At 41.3% G+C, this 15653-nt stretch overlaps 1 protein-coding gene across 1 annotated transcript; it reads right to left on the bottom strand.

Annotated features, from left to right (window-relative positions):
• Window positions 1-803: 803 nt before the first annotated feature.
• Window positions 804-10498, bottom strand: Alkal2 (ALK and LTK ligand 2). The gene is made up of 5 exons (XM_036170821.1): window positions 9678-10498; window positions 7720-7773; window positions 7559-7639; window positions 4606-4671; window positions 804-1385 (listed from the first exon to the last, which is right to left on the bottom strand). Exons 1-4 carry the CDS (start codon window positions 9928-9930, stop codon window positions 4607-4609), a joined length of 453 nt encoding a protein of 150 aa, XP_036026714.1. The 5' UTR covers window positions 9931-10498; the 3' UTR covers window positions 804-1385; window position 4606.
• Between the last annotated feature and the right edge of the window lie 5155 nt (window positions 10499-15653).

Here is a 15653-nt window from a genome sequence, read left to right as displayed (position 1 = left end):
AACTGGTCACAGCTGGTGACCTCCAATCCTGGAGGACTTCTAGTTTGAAAAGGCATCCATCCATATTTGAAAGGAAGCACAGAGACCTGGGAAGTTGACCTGCTTGGCCAGAGCCCACTCTCTAAGGAGGAAGATGAAACAGCTGACCCTCTGGAGGAAAGCAACCATCCCAATACCCTCTTCTCACAGAAAGGCCATGATGTCCTGACAGAGACAGACACTTCACCAGTTGACTTTTTCTGTCCCTCCTGGGGTTTTGGTCATAGTTTTCACAAAGTTAAAAACTAGGAAGGCAAAGGGCAAGTAGTAAACTACAATAAAGAAGTAGATAAGTCAAAAGCTCTCCATTCTAGTTCAGTAGTTGCTTCAGGATCTCAAATTTCTCTTTCACGTTTTAAAATCCTGTTGTTTGCTTGAGTTTTTACACATATATCTTAGATGCAGGTCTTTGGAATGTGGTATTCTGGTGGCAACTTTGTTCTATGGCTGTCTCAAACAGCACCATGTGTTTATAAGAGCTCATGAACAGAAATTTACCTTTTTAACTTTAGTTACATTTATTCAAAATACAGCCATTAAAATTTGGATCGCTCATAGGGTTCTTAGCTTGACATTCTCTTACAATCATGTAGGAAATGGTGAGTATGAACATATTTGGAGTATTGATGACTAAATGACACCAAGTAATCAGGGATTTGTGTCATTTAACATACATATATATATGCATATCATATATGCATACACGCACACGCACATACACACTAAGCAATGACATTGTATAGAAGAGTCACTGAAAACTGTTCATTATACCAAACACTTCATTTATTTCCTTGTACTTATTCACAGTATTTACATTTTGTACAATACCTGGAATGTACTTTTACAGAGGACAAATGGGACTGGCCTGGACATACCTGCAGATTGATATGCCACTGTCTTCAACACAAGTGAGGTTTTTTTGGTTTTCATTAAAATTTTTCATGCAGTTCCAAACTATACTTTGGGAGTTTAATTGTAGAAGTAATACAAAATGTCAAATCATACTGTATACTATGAAAATACAATTTAATGTTCTGCCTATATTTTTAAAGAAATACCCCTTGTGGTTCCACCTAATCTTAAAAGGGAAATACCTCAATTTATAGCATTAAACATCAAATGTGGAGTGTTCTCTGTTCGTATAATCTAAGAGTGGCAAATCTCACTGACAGAAACACTGATTTGCTGAATATATTTGTAAACTGTCAGCAACATAGAAAATGCAAAGGGATTATGGAAGAATGCAAAAATAAATCTCTGTCCACAGGAAATGGGCATGAAGATGGTTCTGTTCTCTGTTGGTTTCCAAGGCACTTTTCAAGGTTCCTGGTGTTGCTCCTTTGCAGCTGAAAACAATTACATTTAATTTTATATTGCCACTCACTTTTTATTACCAATTCTAGAGGACCAGTGAGTTCAGCAATATAACAACACATTTATAAACAAGGAGTTTGTGTCTATCTTATGTTCAAAGTCTAGGTCTTTCCCCCACTCCCACCTGGGAAACAACTTAATTCTTTAGTTACCATGTGCTTGCTGCCTAAGGGATAAAAGCCAGCAGGCACACCTGTGAATAAATACTTGCTAAAGTTAACTGTAGTTCTTGGTCTTCATGTACGATGGGGTCTTTGGGTATTCAGTCAATAGAGCTGCAGTTTGTGTCAATTAAGGGAAAGTGACACAAACTTGCCTTAAACTGTCTTCCCACAGTAAAGTTACTATTTAATCAAAACCCTTTCTAGTACTTGTTAAAATACCTGTCTACCTGTTAGTTTTAAAGGAAGGGTAACATCAAGGTTGCTAGGCCATATTTAGGTTAAACCAGGTGCTTGGATACTTAGTATTCAAGTTTACACTTTAAAAAATATCCCAGAGCTCAGGCTTTTCATTTAACTGACCTGTAGGTTCAATGATAAGGTGTATGTGTGACTCAATAATACGCTTTCTCTGGTCTGAGGACGGTTACTGAGCTTCCCAAGGAAACCATGAATTTGCTCATTATTTGTCTCCTAGGACTTGCAAAACCTGACCCTTCGGCTGTGGGCAAGAGCTGGGACAGGAACCTAGTCCAGTTGTCCAGAAAAGAGAAGATGAGAACCAAGCAGAAGACTGGTGTGGCTACGGTGAGCCAGCAGAACACATGCTCAGGGTTTTCTCCATTGTGGTGAGACGGGATGCTTGTTCTGGCCCTGACTAGTACCCTGAACTAATCTGCAAAGTACAGATTAGTTCTGTACTATCTAAGTTTATACTGCTGTCAGTTTTAACCTTCTGACTTCAAAGTTTAATCTTTAAAAGATAGATAGATAAATAAAAGTTCTAAACTAATAGTTAACAGAGATACCAGTGTTTTAAAATGCCCCCCCACCCCCATATTTTGGCCAAATTGAATCTATTCCATGTGGGACACGTGACTGTTGAAGCAGGTGACCTTTGGTGCAGAAGTTTGAAAACACAGATCTTCGTGCCCCTGTACTGTGTTGGGATAGCCTGTCTGGATAATGCAGGCGATGTAGCAGAGGCCACTGTGACTTACTGTGGCTGCCTCATGCCATATCTCTTCAACATGCCTTTTCCTTGCTGTTTTCTGTAATATACTATATCAGGGCCAGCACAGATGTGCTGCTGATGCCTGGCAGACCGGCCAAGTAGTGCTGGTGCATGAATACAGTGTGCTGCTGGTAGTGTGGCTCTTTGGGAAACTGAATCCTGGGCAAGAGCAGCCAGCCCTCAGAAGGCTAGGTGGTACCAACGACAAGAAAGTTCTTAGTGGCTAGGCTGGACATTCACGCCCTACTTCCCAACAGACACCCAGAAGTGACATTTTTATTTTACCAGCACATTACCAGCACAACTACACGTGTGTGTATGCATATGTGTATGTATATGTGAAGAGAGAACACTTCAATAAGCTATAAATGCAGTGGTTGAAAAAAATTTAAAATGTTGGAAAGACAGGAAATGAGGGCATGTACTTCTCAGCTCTGACTAGCATAAACACACCTGCCTCCTCCAGAAAGCCAGGATGCGTGTGCAGCTACGTCACTTCACCATTAGTAGAGAGACTCTGATTTTTAGTGGCTTTTGGTCCTGATATAGCTAGCAATCCAGGCTGTGAGGAGGTTGTGTACTGGCCCTGCTGACACGGCTAGGTCCAAGGTTTACCTCTGCACAGTGCTGCTGTTGTCCTAGGCATATCTGTATATAAAAGAATGCTCCTCTCATCCATTTTTATGAGACAAGCTAGAACGGCTATTAAAAAAAATGCAACATTTTTTGATTTGTATTTTCTGGAGAGCAGGCATGTTTTCTGGGAACAGCCATTTGTGTTCAGGAAGTAGGTCTTATTTGTGGTGTGAATCTCCACCTAGTAATACCTGACACACTTAAGACATAGAAATACAGAACGGATTAAACCAAAGTCCTGTCAATCGGTCTTGAACAACTTAGCACTGTGGAACCTGTGTTGGGAAGTAAAGCCATACTCCCCATACATTGTTAGCAGCGTAGTTGAGAGTGTCAAGAGAACACCAGTGAACAGTTACAACCCGATAGTGCATTTACATTTCTTCCACTAGGCATTAGGGGTGAGCTCTCATAGAAACATTTATTAGCTACATTAGCTATCTTAGTTTTTTTGCTATAATGATAAGACTCCAAACCTTTACCAGATACATCAAATTTGTGTGGCTGTGTTTAGTAACAACTAGTATAGTCTAACTTAAAATTCTGTATTACTTTACCAAAGTGCAAAAGGAATGCACATTTGACAAGTATCATGCTTCAGGGTTGTGTGTGTGTGTGTGTGTGTGTGTGTGTGTGTGTGTGTGTGTGTGTTATATACATATGTGTATGCAACTGTGCATGCCCATGTATGCATACAAAAGCCAGAGAAGGATGTTGAGTGTCCTGTTTTGTAGCACTCTATCTTGGTCCTTCAAGACAGGGACTCTCACTGAAACTGGTGCTAAAGTGATCCTCTTGTCTGGCCACTGCAGCTCTGGGGTTACAGGAATCTGTTGCCATGTCTGGCATTTTACATGGCTAATGGGGATTTGGAACTCAGAGCCTCATGCTTACATAACAAATGTTCTTACCTTCTGAGCTATATCCTGACCCACGTGCTTCAGTTTTTAAATTTGGTGTTTTTATGGGTTGATATGCAGTGCAATGCTGGGCAGCAGGGAACCACAGTTCTAGCCTGCCACATTCTCTATGTTGTTTATTAAATAAATTTTGAAGGATCTCTGTATTCATAAATGTCAGTGAATTAGTTCAGCCTTGAAGCCAACAGCAATGGGTTGAAACATGTGCCCTGATGTAAACTAAACTGTCTGTGCTGAAATCAGCTATGTGTCATATGAAGTTCTAATAACAATGTCCACTGTAGATAGCCAGCAGGGGGAGCCTTCTACTCATGACTTTTGAGATAAGTTGGTTGAGAAAGGCTACTGTAGTGAAAGAATGCATGAGTCTAAATGCCCAGTGGTTGCTCTTGTTGTTTGCTCGTTTGTTTTTTTAATGACCTACTTGCTGTGTGTCCACCACAATTGTTTGAGAGCTTACCTTATCTCTCCATGCACATGGGACTGACAGCCAGCCGAGTAAGTAGCCTGGCACATCTTTTATAGTCTGCAGTGGAAACAAACCATGGACCCTTGTCAGTTGCCTGCACAACATTAAAATTAAACATAGGCTGATTTTTTTTTTGCAAGTATATAAAGAGTTATAACCACCATTTATTTTTAATGTTCTGACTTCCTTAGAAACAATATAATCTGTTATCTGAAATTATGAACTGTATATTGCTTACTTACTTCAGGGGAAATTGGCATTACAAGTGGAAATCAGATAAGGACTACAGAGGGGACAGACACAGCATCCTCTGAAGTGTGGCTGCCAGGTCCACAGAAATCCCACGAGTGTTGCTTCTAGTGAGTTAGGCTCCTAACATGCCTTTGTTAACTCTCCTTCAGATTACGTGCAGATTAAGTCCCCACCTGAGATGAGCCTTATAGACTTTTACAAATGTTGTCAGAAAGAAAGAGGGCCAAAAGGATCGGGGCAGACTGGACCCAGTTGGGAGGCTATGCGAGAAACAGAGGCAAGGGGGTAAGAAGTTCAGTGCTGGTCTGGGCTACAGAATGAATGTGAGGCCACCTTGAGCAACTTAACAAGAATATGTCCCCAAAAGTAAAAATGAGAGATAGGGGTGGGTCTATCTCAGTGATAAAGTGCTTGTGGAAGGCTTTAGACTCAATTATCAACAATGAAGAAGAAGAGGAAGATAAAAGTTTAAAAGCAAATTTTCAAGTATAGACTGGAAAAAAAATTGATAGTTTTTTAGTTCAGCCTGAAGTTCACTGCTGCTTCCTAGATTCCATACTTCATTCTTCTGCTTCATCAAAAAGTGTATAGGAAGGTTACCACAGCTATAGGAGAATTTCCCCAGACAAAATTCTGTGAAAAGCTTCAGTAATTTATGATTTACTAAAGTGTATTTCTCAGGAGTAACAAAAATCATCAAAAAAGGGAAGCATTCATTCTCAATGGAGAATCTGCATGAGTGACAATGATAAATATTTACACACTCCCAAAAAGTTAGCTTCTAAATGTTTATGACATATATCCCTTTGGTTCAAAGAGGAAAGAGAGCCTAACCTACTTACAATTGGTCACCTAGATTTGTTTTATTTTTTGCTCTTCTTCCACAATTTTCGAAATGTAGTTTTCCCGAATAGATTCTATACCAAGGTGGAGTAGACTAATTAACATCTAATTAACAAACTGTACATACTTCCATTTGTAATCTGCCTAGAGATTCTAGGTGTTCCTATCTCACTCAGTCCAAGTCTCAAACAATGCTCCTCAACCAGTGATGTGCATGTAGAGTAGGACAGATTCTGTTTGTCAGGAATAAGAGATTTGGTTCTTCATTCCACCAAGCACTTTTGGCTATCTAGTAAGGCTGGACTCTATGGTCCATATCAGTTCTAGCACCCCAGGATTTCAGTGAATTTCTGAACATCCTAAAACATTGCAGAAGGGCTATCATTCTGTTTTAATGAAGAAAAAAAAAAAAAAGAGATGGAAATGGCTAATTGTCCCAATGCACAAATGTGTTAACCTTCTACCACTTGGGACTCAGTTGAAGCTGTGACCAGGAGCCTTTATATATTACCAAAGGATGCAACAATGTGGAGAATAGCAAGACACCTTGGGAGAAGCTTGAAGAGACTTTGTAGAGTGCAGCATGAGCCTTGAGCCTGGTGTTTTGATTTTTCTATGACAAGCAATTCAAATTTTGTCTCTTAATCTCTAAAGGAATGGGTTTTAATGCTATAAGGTCATGTTCAAATTTAGAATATAGAATCATATTATTGTATTGTATGAGATGTTTATTATAAAATAGATGTTCAATTAAACAATAAAAAGGTTCTGTGGCCCCAAGAAACAAGTTAGTAATTCTCAAACAGAAGATATTTCATTGCACAAGAAAGTAGGGGAAATAATGATACAAGAGGTTCACATGGCAAGTTCAAACGAAAAATCAAACTATACAGGAAGTATGTTTGCTTACCCTGGGCTTTAGACCTGACACATGCTAGTGAGAAAGCTGGGCCAAGACCCACAGATGTGATGTCATGCTCCTAGCAGTGTCCATCATACAGAAACAGTCTGTAAATGACAGGCATCAATATTCAGAGAAGCTATGCTGCCTAAACAGAAAAAACTCCTACTCCACGTAACCAGTATATCTGTGTCAAGCAGGAAAAGCTACTTCGGTCTGCTGACTGGGCTGCCTCTTTATCATCTCTCAAAGCAGCCAGCCAGATCCTGGTGAGTCTGCATGACTTTTCTCCTGTGAAAGTCATCATCTCATTTTTTAAAAATGGTTTTATGAAGAGTACAAGGGGTCATTTGGGGGGAGTGAAATATACTTCAGTAGATAAGTAGATGAAGGGTGTTGAAAATGAAAAGAATTTAAAGGAAAGATATGTGAGAAATGGGCCAATGTGTAAGCCCTGTGTGTCTCTGAGCTGAAGAACAACCAGAAGAGCAGCATTTGGAATAGCAAATAAAATTATTAGGTGATGAGAGTTTTTATTACTAATGGAAAGAAAATAGCACTTGTCAGAGCAATGGAGATGGTAAAACAAAAGTTTGATGGGAAAATTTCAGGCCAACTAGACTGTTTATACCCCAACACTTTGATCACCAGCAGACCCCAGAGCATCTCACGCCTAACCTGTGTGATGTCCAATAGCCTAGAATGTGGACTTGGTGCCAGAATTCATAAACCAAATGAGAATGTGAATGAAAGGAAGGGTTCAGGCCATTTCAAGATGGGTTACCATGAGGTAAATACTTTCCAGTGGTTGTTGCAGAGTTTAAGCCATCTGCTCCAATGTCTAGGCACCCTGCCCCAATCCAGACAGGTAGGGACCTATCAAAAAGCAGTCCTCCTGCACTAAGAAGGAAGAGTGGAGCGCCATTTGCCTATTGGGTGCTCACTTACATGCAGGGATGGTGCAGTCTCGCGTGTTGTGGTAAAGTCTGTGAAAGTGCTTGCTGCACTTCGGACTGAAATAAAGAGGACCTGGAACACAGAGGAAGAAAGTCACAAAGACTCAGGGCAAAAAGGAGCAGGGAGGGCGGAGGAGTGAAGGTAACACACACCTGTGAGATGTTTCAGAAACTTGTCCTTCATCCTTAGATCTCGAGGAACAATCTCTATGAGGGGTGAGAAATCGTATTACTTGAACAAAGCACCTATTAAGTGTGATCTTAAGTGAATGTGGAGGAAATTTTTGAGACTTGCATTATCCATACTACAATGCACTGGATAAAATAGGAGAACACTTGGTATTTGCATGTAATACAATGCGGACACTTAGATCAGAACATGATTTTTCTCAAACAGCATTAACTACTCATAAAGCTCCAATATTATCAGTCTATTCTCTCTGGATATGGTAAGAGTCACAGGCCATAAAGTTACAGGATTGAAAAAAAGTGATTTTGGATAGGTTCCAAGGGATGAATCACTTGTATCCACTTTAATTTAAAGAACTTTGAAATCAAATTCCACAGCATTTAAAAATTCTAGAAATAAACCTGAACCTTCAAAACAAAACAAAAAGATGTATTGAACACTATACTTTTGTAGGTCATTTTAAAGATCAAATTTCTTTACAATTCTCTGATAGTGAGGCTGGTATGAACAGATGGGAATGTACATCACCTTGGTTTATAAGGCAAAGTAGGGTCCCTAAGGAAAGGTTTTTACACACCAACTCATAATCATGGTTTTTGTTGGCACCTGGTCCCCAGTGATAGCTTCATGTTTGTTTTTTCTCCCTGAGTTTGGATATTGTTTTTGCTTTATTTTCAGTTTCTGTAATCATTTTCTAAGTCTCTGACCCACATGAGGCCAGTAACTTTTCTGTGATTGTGTAATGTCACATTTTATTCTTACTGGAAATATTATTCTCCTCTTTCCTAATAGCCAATGAGAGATACTGACATAGAGTCTTCCATGAGGGAGGTGGAGACTACTCCCTAAGGCCTTTCTTCATGTACTCCTTACTTGAGTCAGTTTACACAAAAGTGACCCTATCATATTTGACCTAATTGTGTCACGAAAGCATTAAAAGCTTGCATGCTTCCCTGAGAAATTCCCATGAGCCACTCTGGGAAGGGCTCCACTAGCGAAGCTCTGGCCATTTCTTCCTCTGCTGGAAATGGTAGGCTGGCAACCCTCCCCTGTAAAGAGCAGAGTGTCCTGAACTGGGCACCAGCATATCTTAGCAGTGGATTGGGATTGTTATTTTAGAGGCTCACACGAAGTCTCCTGTTTCTGCCAGTTTCTTTTTCTTGAGAAACAATAAAAAACAAAAACAAAAAAATTTTAAAAATTGATTCGTCTTTAAAAGTATATTTCTAAAAAAATCTATTTAAGAAAATACTAATATAATGTGTCTTTCAGATATGGAAGGTAGCCCTTTCATCCACTCTGCCAAAACCCGCTTTTTGCTCCTCAGTACACTGTGGCTAGAGCCACACTGCCTCACTCATTCCTTTTCCTTCAGGTCTACGCTGATGGACACTCAGGCATCCTTGGTTTCTCAGGTCATATTGCCACGACTTTCACTCACTCTCTATCAGATCTACATCGCCAGGACCTCACCCACTCCAGTCCTCGTGGTCCTCATTGTTGGACAATCATTCACTCTCTACCAAGTAGATTGGAACTGTCAGACAATCAGCAGTCACCCACTCTCTGCCCCTCAGGTCTACACTGCTAAGAGGCTCACTGTCTGTACACTGCTTGGATCCTCATGCACTCTGCATCGTACTGGTCCATACTGCTACAGCTCAATCTCATTAATTTTCTGTACCTTGTGGTCTAAGCTGCTGGGCACTCACCCACTCTGTTGCTCAGACTCACACTGCTAGGGCTCTGTCTTCCACATTCTATCCTCATATGTCCACACTGCCAAAACACTCACTACTTACTTCCTGCCTTTCAAATCTATGCTGCCAGAACCCTCCCTTACTCTATTTCATATTATGGTCTACACTGCTGAGCTCTTACCCACTCTAAGTCCTTCACGTCTACACTGAGGAACACTCACCCACTCTCTGCTCCTCTGGGTCTGCCCCATAATCCGTGGCCTCTCTGCGGCCCAAGGCAAAGTCGGACTCGCCAAGGAGCTGCAGCCTCTTGTTGTCTCCAGTGTGGAATTTCTTCAGCTCCTGAACCAGCTCAACTAGCAACCTCAGCAAGGTCTGCCGGTCTGCAGGCCCCAGGGGCTGCGCGCGTCCCCGGTCCCCCACCATGCTGAGCAGCAGCAGCATAAGGAGCAGCGGGCGCCCTGACACGCGCATGGCCCCGGTGGCCTGCGTCGCGGGTCTTGGGACCCGCCGCCCCACCAGCCGGAGTCCAAGTTTCCCGCACGCGGAGTCCGCGCGGAGACCGCGCCGCACAACTTTCTTTCACCGCGGGAACCGCGCGCGGGGTCTTGGACACTTCTCAGAAATAGGAGGCCACAGGTGCAGCCCCGCCTTAGGTCCGGAGCTGCGAAGCAGTTGGGCCACCCTGGACTTGAGAGGCAAGGGCACCTGCCAGCTGTGGGTACCGCACTGCCCTCAGGCACCTGCTCCCACGCCGTGGATCCCGCGTTGCCCTCGGGCACCTGAGCCCACACGGTAGGTTCCGCGCCTGCCGCGCTCCTCGGTCTCACAGTTCCGACACTACTTCGGGAGCTCCAGCTTCACTTGTCCAGCGCAGGGACACAGGACGCACAGCTCCTACAGGGACAGCGCCGACCCTGCTGCTCCGCGTCCCGCTGTCCTCGGGCGCTTCTTATCCCCGCGGCCGCCGACGTCAGGCGGGTCCCCCGGGTTCCGAGCGCCGCTTTAATTAGAATCACCGAGCGCTGCTCCGGGGCGCGGATATTCGTCAGGCCCCTCCGCCTCTTGCTCTCTCATCCCCTCCCCCGTCCCCTCCGGGCCCAGTCTTCAGTCTCCGCCCCTCCCTCACGTCTCCACCCGCGTCTGGTCTCCCCCTCTCCTGTCCTTCCTCTGCTTCTCCTGTCTCCCTCTCCCGCAGTCTGTTTCCCTCCGTTCCTGTCACAAGTGACAGGATGAGCAGAAATGCCTTTACCGGGAACTGGGATCTGTTTTTGTCTAAATGTAGATCTTGGGCTATTTAAAAGCAGAGGCTTGATTGCCTCGACATTGACATTGAGTCTGGACTTTTCCCGAGTAGGGATCTGCCTGACACAGGCAGGTTTCAGGGTCTGAAGAAGACGGTGGGAGCGCTTTGCACTTGGAGGGACCCAAGCAACCTGTGAAGGTCCTTGGAGAAGGGTCAGTGCTGGACCACGGGCTCTTGCCGCTCAAGCTGCATCCTTAAGAAAGTTTGATCTTTTGAATCTAGCCAGGCACATTTACAAGGGCACAGCAATTTACTTGCTTATTTTTTTTTTTCTTTCTTGTGATAAGTATTACCAACTGCACAGTTTCCCATTTCATTGGTGCTTTCTGGGCAGGAGCTGGACATCCTCCAAGTCAGCGATCACATCGGGAAAGGTGTTCTTAGTACAACATCAGAAAGAGAGAATGCAAGCATTAAAAGCCTTGATCTTTAACCTGCAGCTGCTCAGGCTGTTGCGAAGATGCAGTGCCTTGCAAGTGCTCACCTGCATTGGCCAGGGGTGAGGAGGGGATCACTGTGTGCCAAGCCCCTGCTCTACATGGATCCTGGAACTCTAATTCCGTCTCCTCTCTCCACCACCTTCTCCTTCCCCCCACTGGACCTGTTGCTCTAGAAGATTAAGCACCTGATAGAGTGGGATGAGTAGCTACGGGAGAACCTAAAATGTGGCCCCTTGGGTGGTGTGTCTATCTTTAAAAGCAAACAGTTTGATTTTCCAAATTGGGTTTCTTTTAGTTTTAGTTTTTTTTTTTTTTTTAAGTTTATTTAATTTGATGTATGCAATACAGTGGAAGTGCATAGGTTCCTACTGAAATTTATGCAAGACAAAGTAAAATTTCATGGGAAACAGATCTTGAGCAGATAAGATGGTGTACTTCTCCTTTCCTTTCTCTATCCACGTATAAAGGGACAAGAAGTTCCTCTGGTAAGAGGGACTCCAACTGCCCAATAGCTTCCCTTCTCAGCAGGTCAGCATCCACCCAGTACTCTGGTATCTGCACATCTATGCACCACTAATCACAGTGCAGTGGGACTTACAAAGCTTCTGGGTTATTGTGATGATATCTTGCTTAATCCTATACTATTTTAAACTTACACAGACCCGTTTAAAACTGTTTCACAGAATCAAAAGCTTCCATTTTAAAGATAAAACAAAACAAGACAACAATGGAATGGAATCCACCCCTTCAAATTCTATCAGCACAACAAGGCTTGCTAGTGGTGAATATTACCCTTTTGTCTTTCTTTCTTTCTTTCTTTCTTCCTTCCTTCCTTCCTTCCTTTCTTTCTTTCTTTCTTTCTTTCTTTCTTTCTTTCTTTCTTTCTTTCTTTTGGTTTTCAGTGAGACAAATGGGTTCCTTATGGGATTTCTTTCTGTTACCCAACTGTATTGTGCTTAACTCAGAGCACAACATAAATAGTTAAATGCATAAACAATAGAGAAAATACGTTTGGTTGGCTCCTGGACAAGAAATATGACAATCAAAGATCAGATACGTCATGTGTTTGTTCAATCTTGCAAAACTCTATGCTAAAATGACTCCAAATACACCTCATTTCATACAATATAGACATTTCCAGACTTTAAATACTTACTTCAAAGAATGTATTATTCATTGTTATTGTTTGCTCCACTTTCATACAATAGTTCTAGGATGAATTCTGTGGAGTTCTCCACTTACCAGAATTCTGTATGTTTTAAGTTCATTAGTAGCCAAGCCTGATCATAGGACCATACATGCAAGTACACAAGGACTTTGAAGGTAGAGTGGAATATTACTTGGTCACTCCAATTCTTTTTACATGAAGCGAGCCTTAGTAGTTGGACATTGTCCCTAATCTAAACTATATAATTCTGTAATGTTTCAAAACTACAACAACAACAACAAACAACTTTCTGAAAAAAGCTGGAGGTAATTCACCTGAAGTAATTACAATGAGCTTAACATCTATTGGGGGGATAGTTATTAAATTCAAATAATTTCCTTTTTTACTAAATGAGCAACTGTCTACTGTCAAGGATTTCATAAGCTAAAAAGAGAAAACTAGCAAGAAACTATATTCTAGGTTGTCTTCGTTTACTTTGCTATTGCTGTAATAAAGACTATAACCAAAAGCAACTGGGGGGAAAGGGTTTATTTGACTTGTATATATGCCTATTAGCAGTCAATTGAGGGAAACCAAGGCAGGAACTCATGGCAAGAATCAGGAGGCAGGAAATATAGCAGAGGCCATGGAGGAATACTGCTCACTGTCTTGCTCCCTATGGCTTGCTCAGCCTTGTAGGTGGAAGTTTCTTTCCCGCCCACCATTTCCCAAATAACTGACACAGAGACTGAATATTAATTGCAAATGTTCAGCCAATAGCTCAGGCTTGTTACTAACTCTCATGTTTTCAGTTAACCCATATTTATATCTATGATTTGCCTTAAGGCTTGGTACCTTTTCCATCTTGCTTCTCTCTGCTTCTGCGCATGACTCCTGACTCTGTCCTTCCTCTTCCCTAGCTTTCTTAGTGTGCTTCTTCTGCCTAATGTTATCCTGTTCAGCTATTGACCAGTCGGCTGCTTAATTTAACCAATCATAGCAACATATATTCACACAGTGTAAAGGAATGTTCCACACAGCCTGCTTTCATACAAAACTCATGACCACCTGACCCCAGTGGACTGAGCCCTTCCATATTAATCATGAATCAAGAAAATACCATATAGACTTACCTACAGGCAACATGATAAGGCATTTTCTCAACTGAGTTTTTTTTTTTTCTAGATAACTCTAACTTGTGTTAAGCTGACAGAAAATCTAACTAACTCATAGGTTTATTGGGATGATTATTTATTTTGCTAAATTTAAGTGAATTTGCTTCTGAAGAAAATTATATTATATGATAGAAAAAAAAACAACACAGAGGTAAAAGTTGTATATAATCTGCCTTTTCATGTCCATTTTAAGAGACAGAAAAATTATTTTCTAAAATGATAAACAATGTAAATTAAACTTCACCATTTTAAAAAGGATTTTGCCTGGTCTGTGAAAAGTGCATATTTAATTTTAGATGAATATTAGCTTCCTTTAAACCAGTGGTTCTCAAACTATAGGAATAATGTCTCAAAATACCTTAGTGTTTTGCCCTTTGGAAGTTTCAACCTCCTATCTTTCTATGGCAACAGTGGAAATAACTTTGTATGTGCATATTAATCTTCAACATAAAAAAAAACTATCTGTGGCATAAAAGAGAATTTGAACAGTCAAACTGGTCTATAGGAATATCTGAGCTAAATGACATTTTATGTGCTCAGAAGCAACACCAAACTCTTTACATTTCATATAAATTCTGCAGAAGGTAAAATATCCTGATTAAAAATAACACATACAATGATACAGTGTAACATAGAGAATGAAAAGTGCCATATATCAAATCCTGAAGGTTTGTTTTTTTGATAATTAATTACTCTAACAGATCAATATATAGTAGCAACCTCATACATGCTGCCCATGTTTCTTATCCACTCTTATTAAGAGGAATATCAGGTGTAGCTGCCGTTTTCTGGGAGACTGTCTCTCTACTGGGTCCTGGATTTGGGCCTGAGTGGAAGTGAAGAGGATAAATTTTAGAAGAGTCAAGCCTGTTCTTGGTCTTTTAAGCAGAGAGATCTGGGGCTGTTCTTCCTCCACAGGTAGGATTAAATTCAATATGAATAAAATGAATTTTGTTAGGACCCCTCCCCCCACCTCAAAGTCTTAAGCAGCTCAGGAAGAAACCATTACCAACCCCTATCCAAGTTTAAAAACAGTACACTTCGGAGACAACAGAGAGGAATGTGAAACATTAACAATACTCAGACTGGAGAGTATGAGCTTTGCTTTTACTATGGGAGCTGCCTCTCCTATTGCTGAAGTGAAGACACCTGTGCTAAGGACAGAAAAGAGGTTCTTCACACTAACAATAAGCTTTGCCCTGTACTCCAGCCAATCTGAGAGTTTAGAAATTCATGGTCTCCTGTCTAGTGCATTTTCTTTTTAAGTATTTTTTATTTAATTTTTATGTACATTAGTATTTTGCCTGTATGTATGTGCTGTGCTATGTGCATTTTAGAATTGTATTTACTTTAATCTTTAAGATTTATTTATTTTTACATTTTCCTTTCTTTCCACTCCTTGCTTTTATTGACTGATATAGCCTAGTCTCACCTTGTCACTGATCTCTCACTGACCTCTGCAGGCCAGGTGGGGGCTCTCTTGCACTCTGTTTTTTACCTTTCACAGTGCTCATCTCCTTTGCTGTGTTTGGTTTTCCTAGCATGCTAAACAAATAATGGAGATAAAAAACTTATAAAGAGAAAGTTTTAGAGTTCAAGCCATTGCTTTTGGATAGTTAGTAAGAACACATCATGGTAGGAACACTAAAAAGAAGCATGTGATGGACAAAATTACTCATCTCAGGGATAAGAAGCAGAGCAGAGAGAGTAAATGTCCGCAATTCCTCTCAAGGACACAATTCTTAATGACCCAAGACCTCCCACTAAGTTTTATCTTTCAAAAAAAAACCCACCACCTCCTAATAGTGCCAAGCCAGGTACTTATCCTGCAACACAGGGCCTTTATGGAATGCTTAAGATCAAATTATAGCAAATCATGTGCAGCCATGGTTCCCAAAGTTTCACAACCATCTCACAAATGAAAAATCTATTTAACCTCTTATGTCTCAGAAGTTGTAGCCTTGTTCAAGAGTAAAAATTCACATTCTCCTTCAAGATTGAAGATAACTCAGCTGTTAGCCCATATAAAAGTGAAAAAGAAGCCATGCCCTCCCAATGCACAATGTTATAAAAGGCGCAGAGTAATCAACCACTACCAAAAGGGAGGAATAAGGAGCAAAATGAAACAA

Source organism: Onychomys torridus, chromosome 21 (genome assembly GCF_903995425.1).
Source record: "Onychomys torridus chromosome 21, mOncTor1.1, whole genome shotgun sequence".
Lineage (NCBI taxonomy): Eukaryota > Metazoa > Chordata > Mammalia > Rodentia > Cricetidae > Onychomys > Onychomys torridus.
The sequence above is the reverse complement of the archived record's forward strand: the minus strand, read 5'-3'. Positions and strand labels throughout refer to the sequence as shown.

Coding starts and splice junctions, on each gene's coding strand:
- Alkal2 (XM_036170821.1), bottom strand. CDS start 9,930: ATGCGCGTGTCAGGGCGCCCGCTGCTCCTTATGCTGCTGCTGCTCAGC. Junction 7,774..9,677: donor CCCAGAGGAGCAGAGAGTGG/GTGAGTGTTCCT, acceptor CACCCCTCATAG/AGATTGTTCCTCGAGATCTA. Junction 4,672..7,558: donor AGACTGCACCATCCCTGCAT/GTAAGTGAGCAC, acceptor TTTCCACTGCAG/ACTATAAAAGATGTGCCAGG.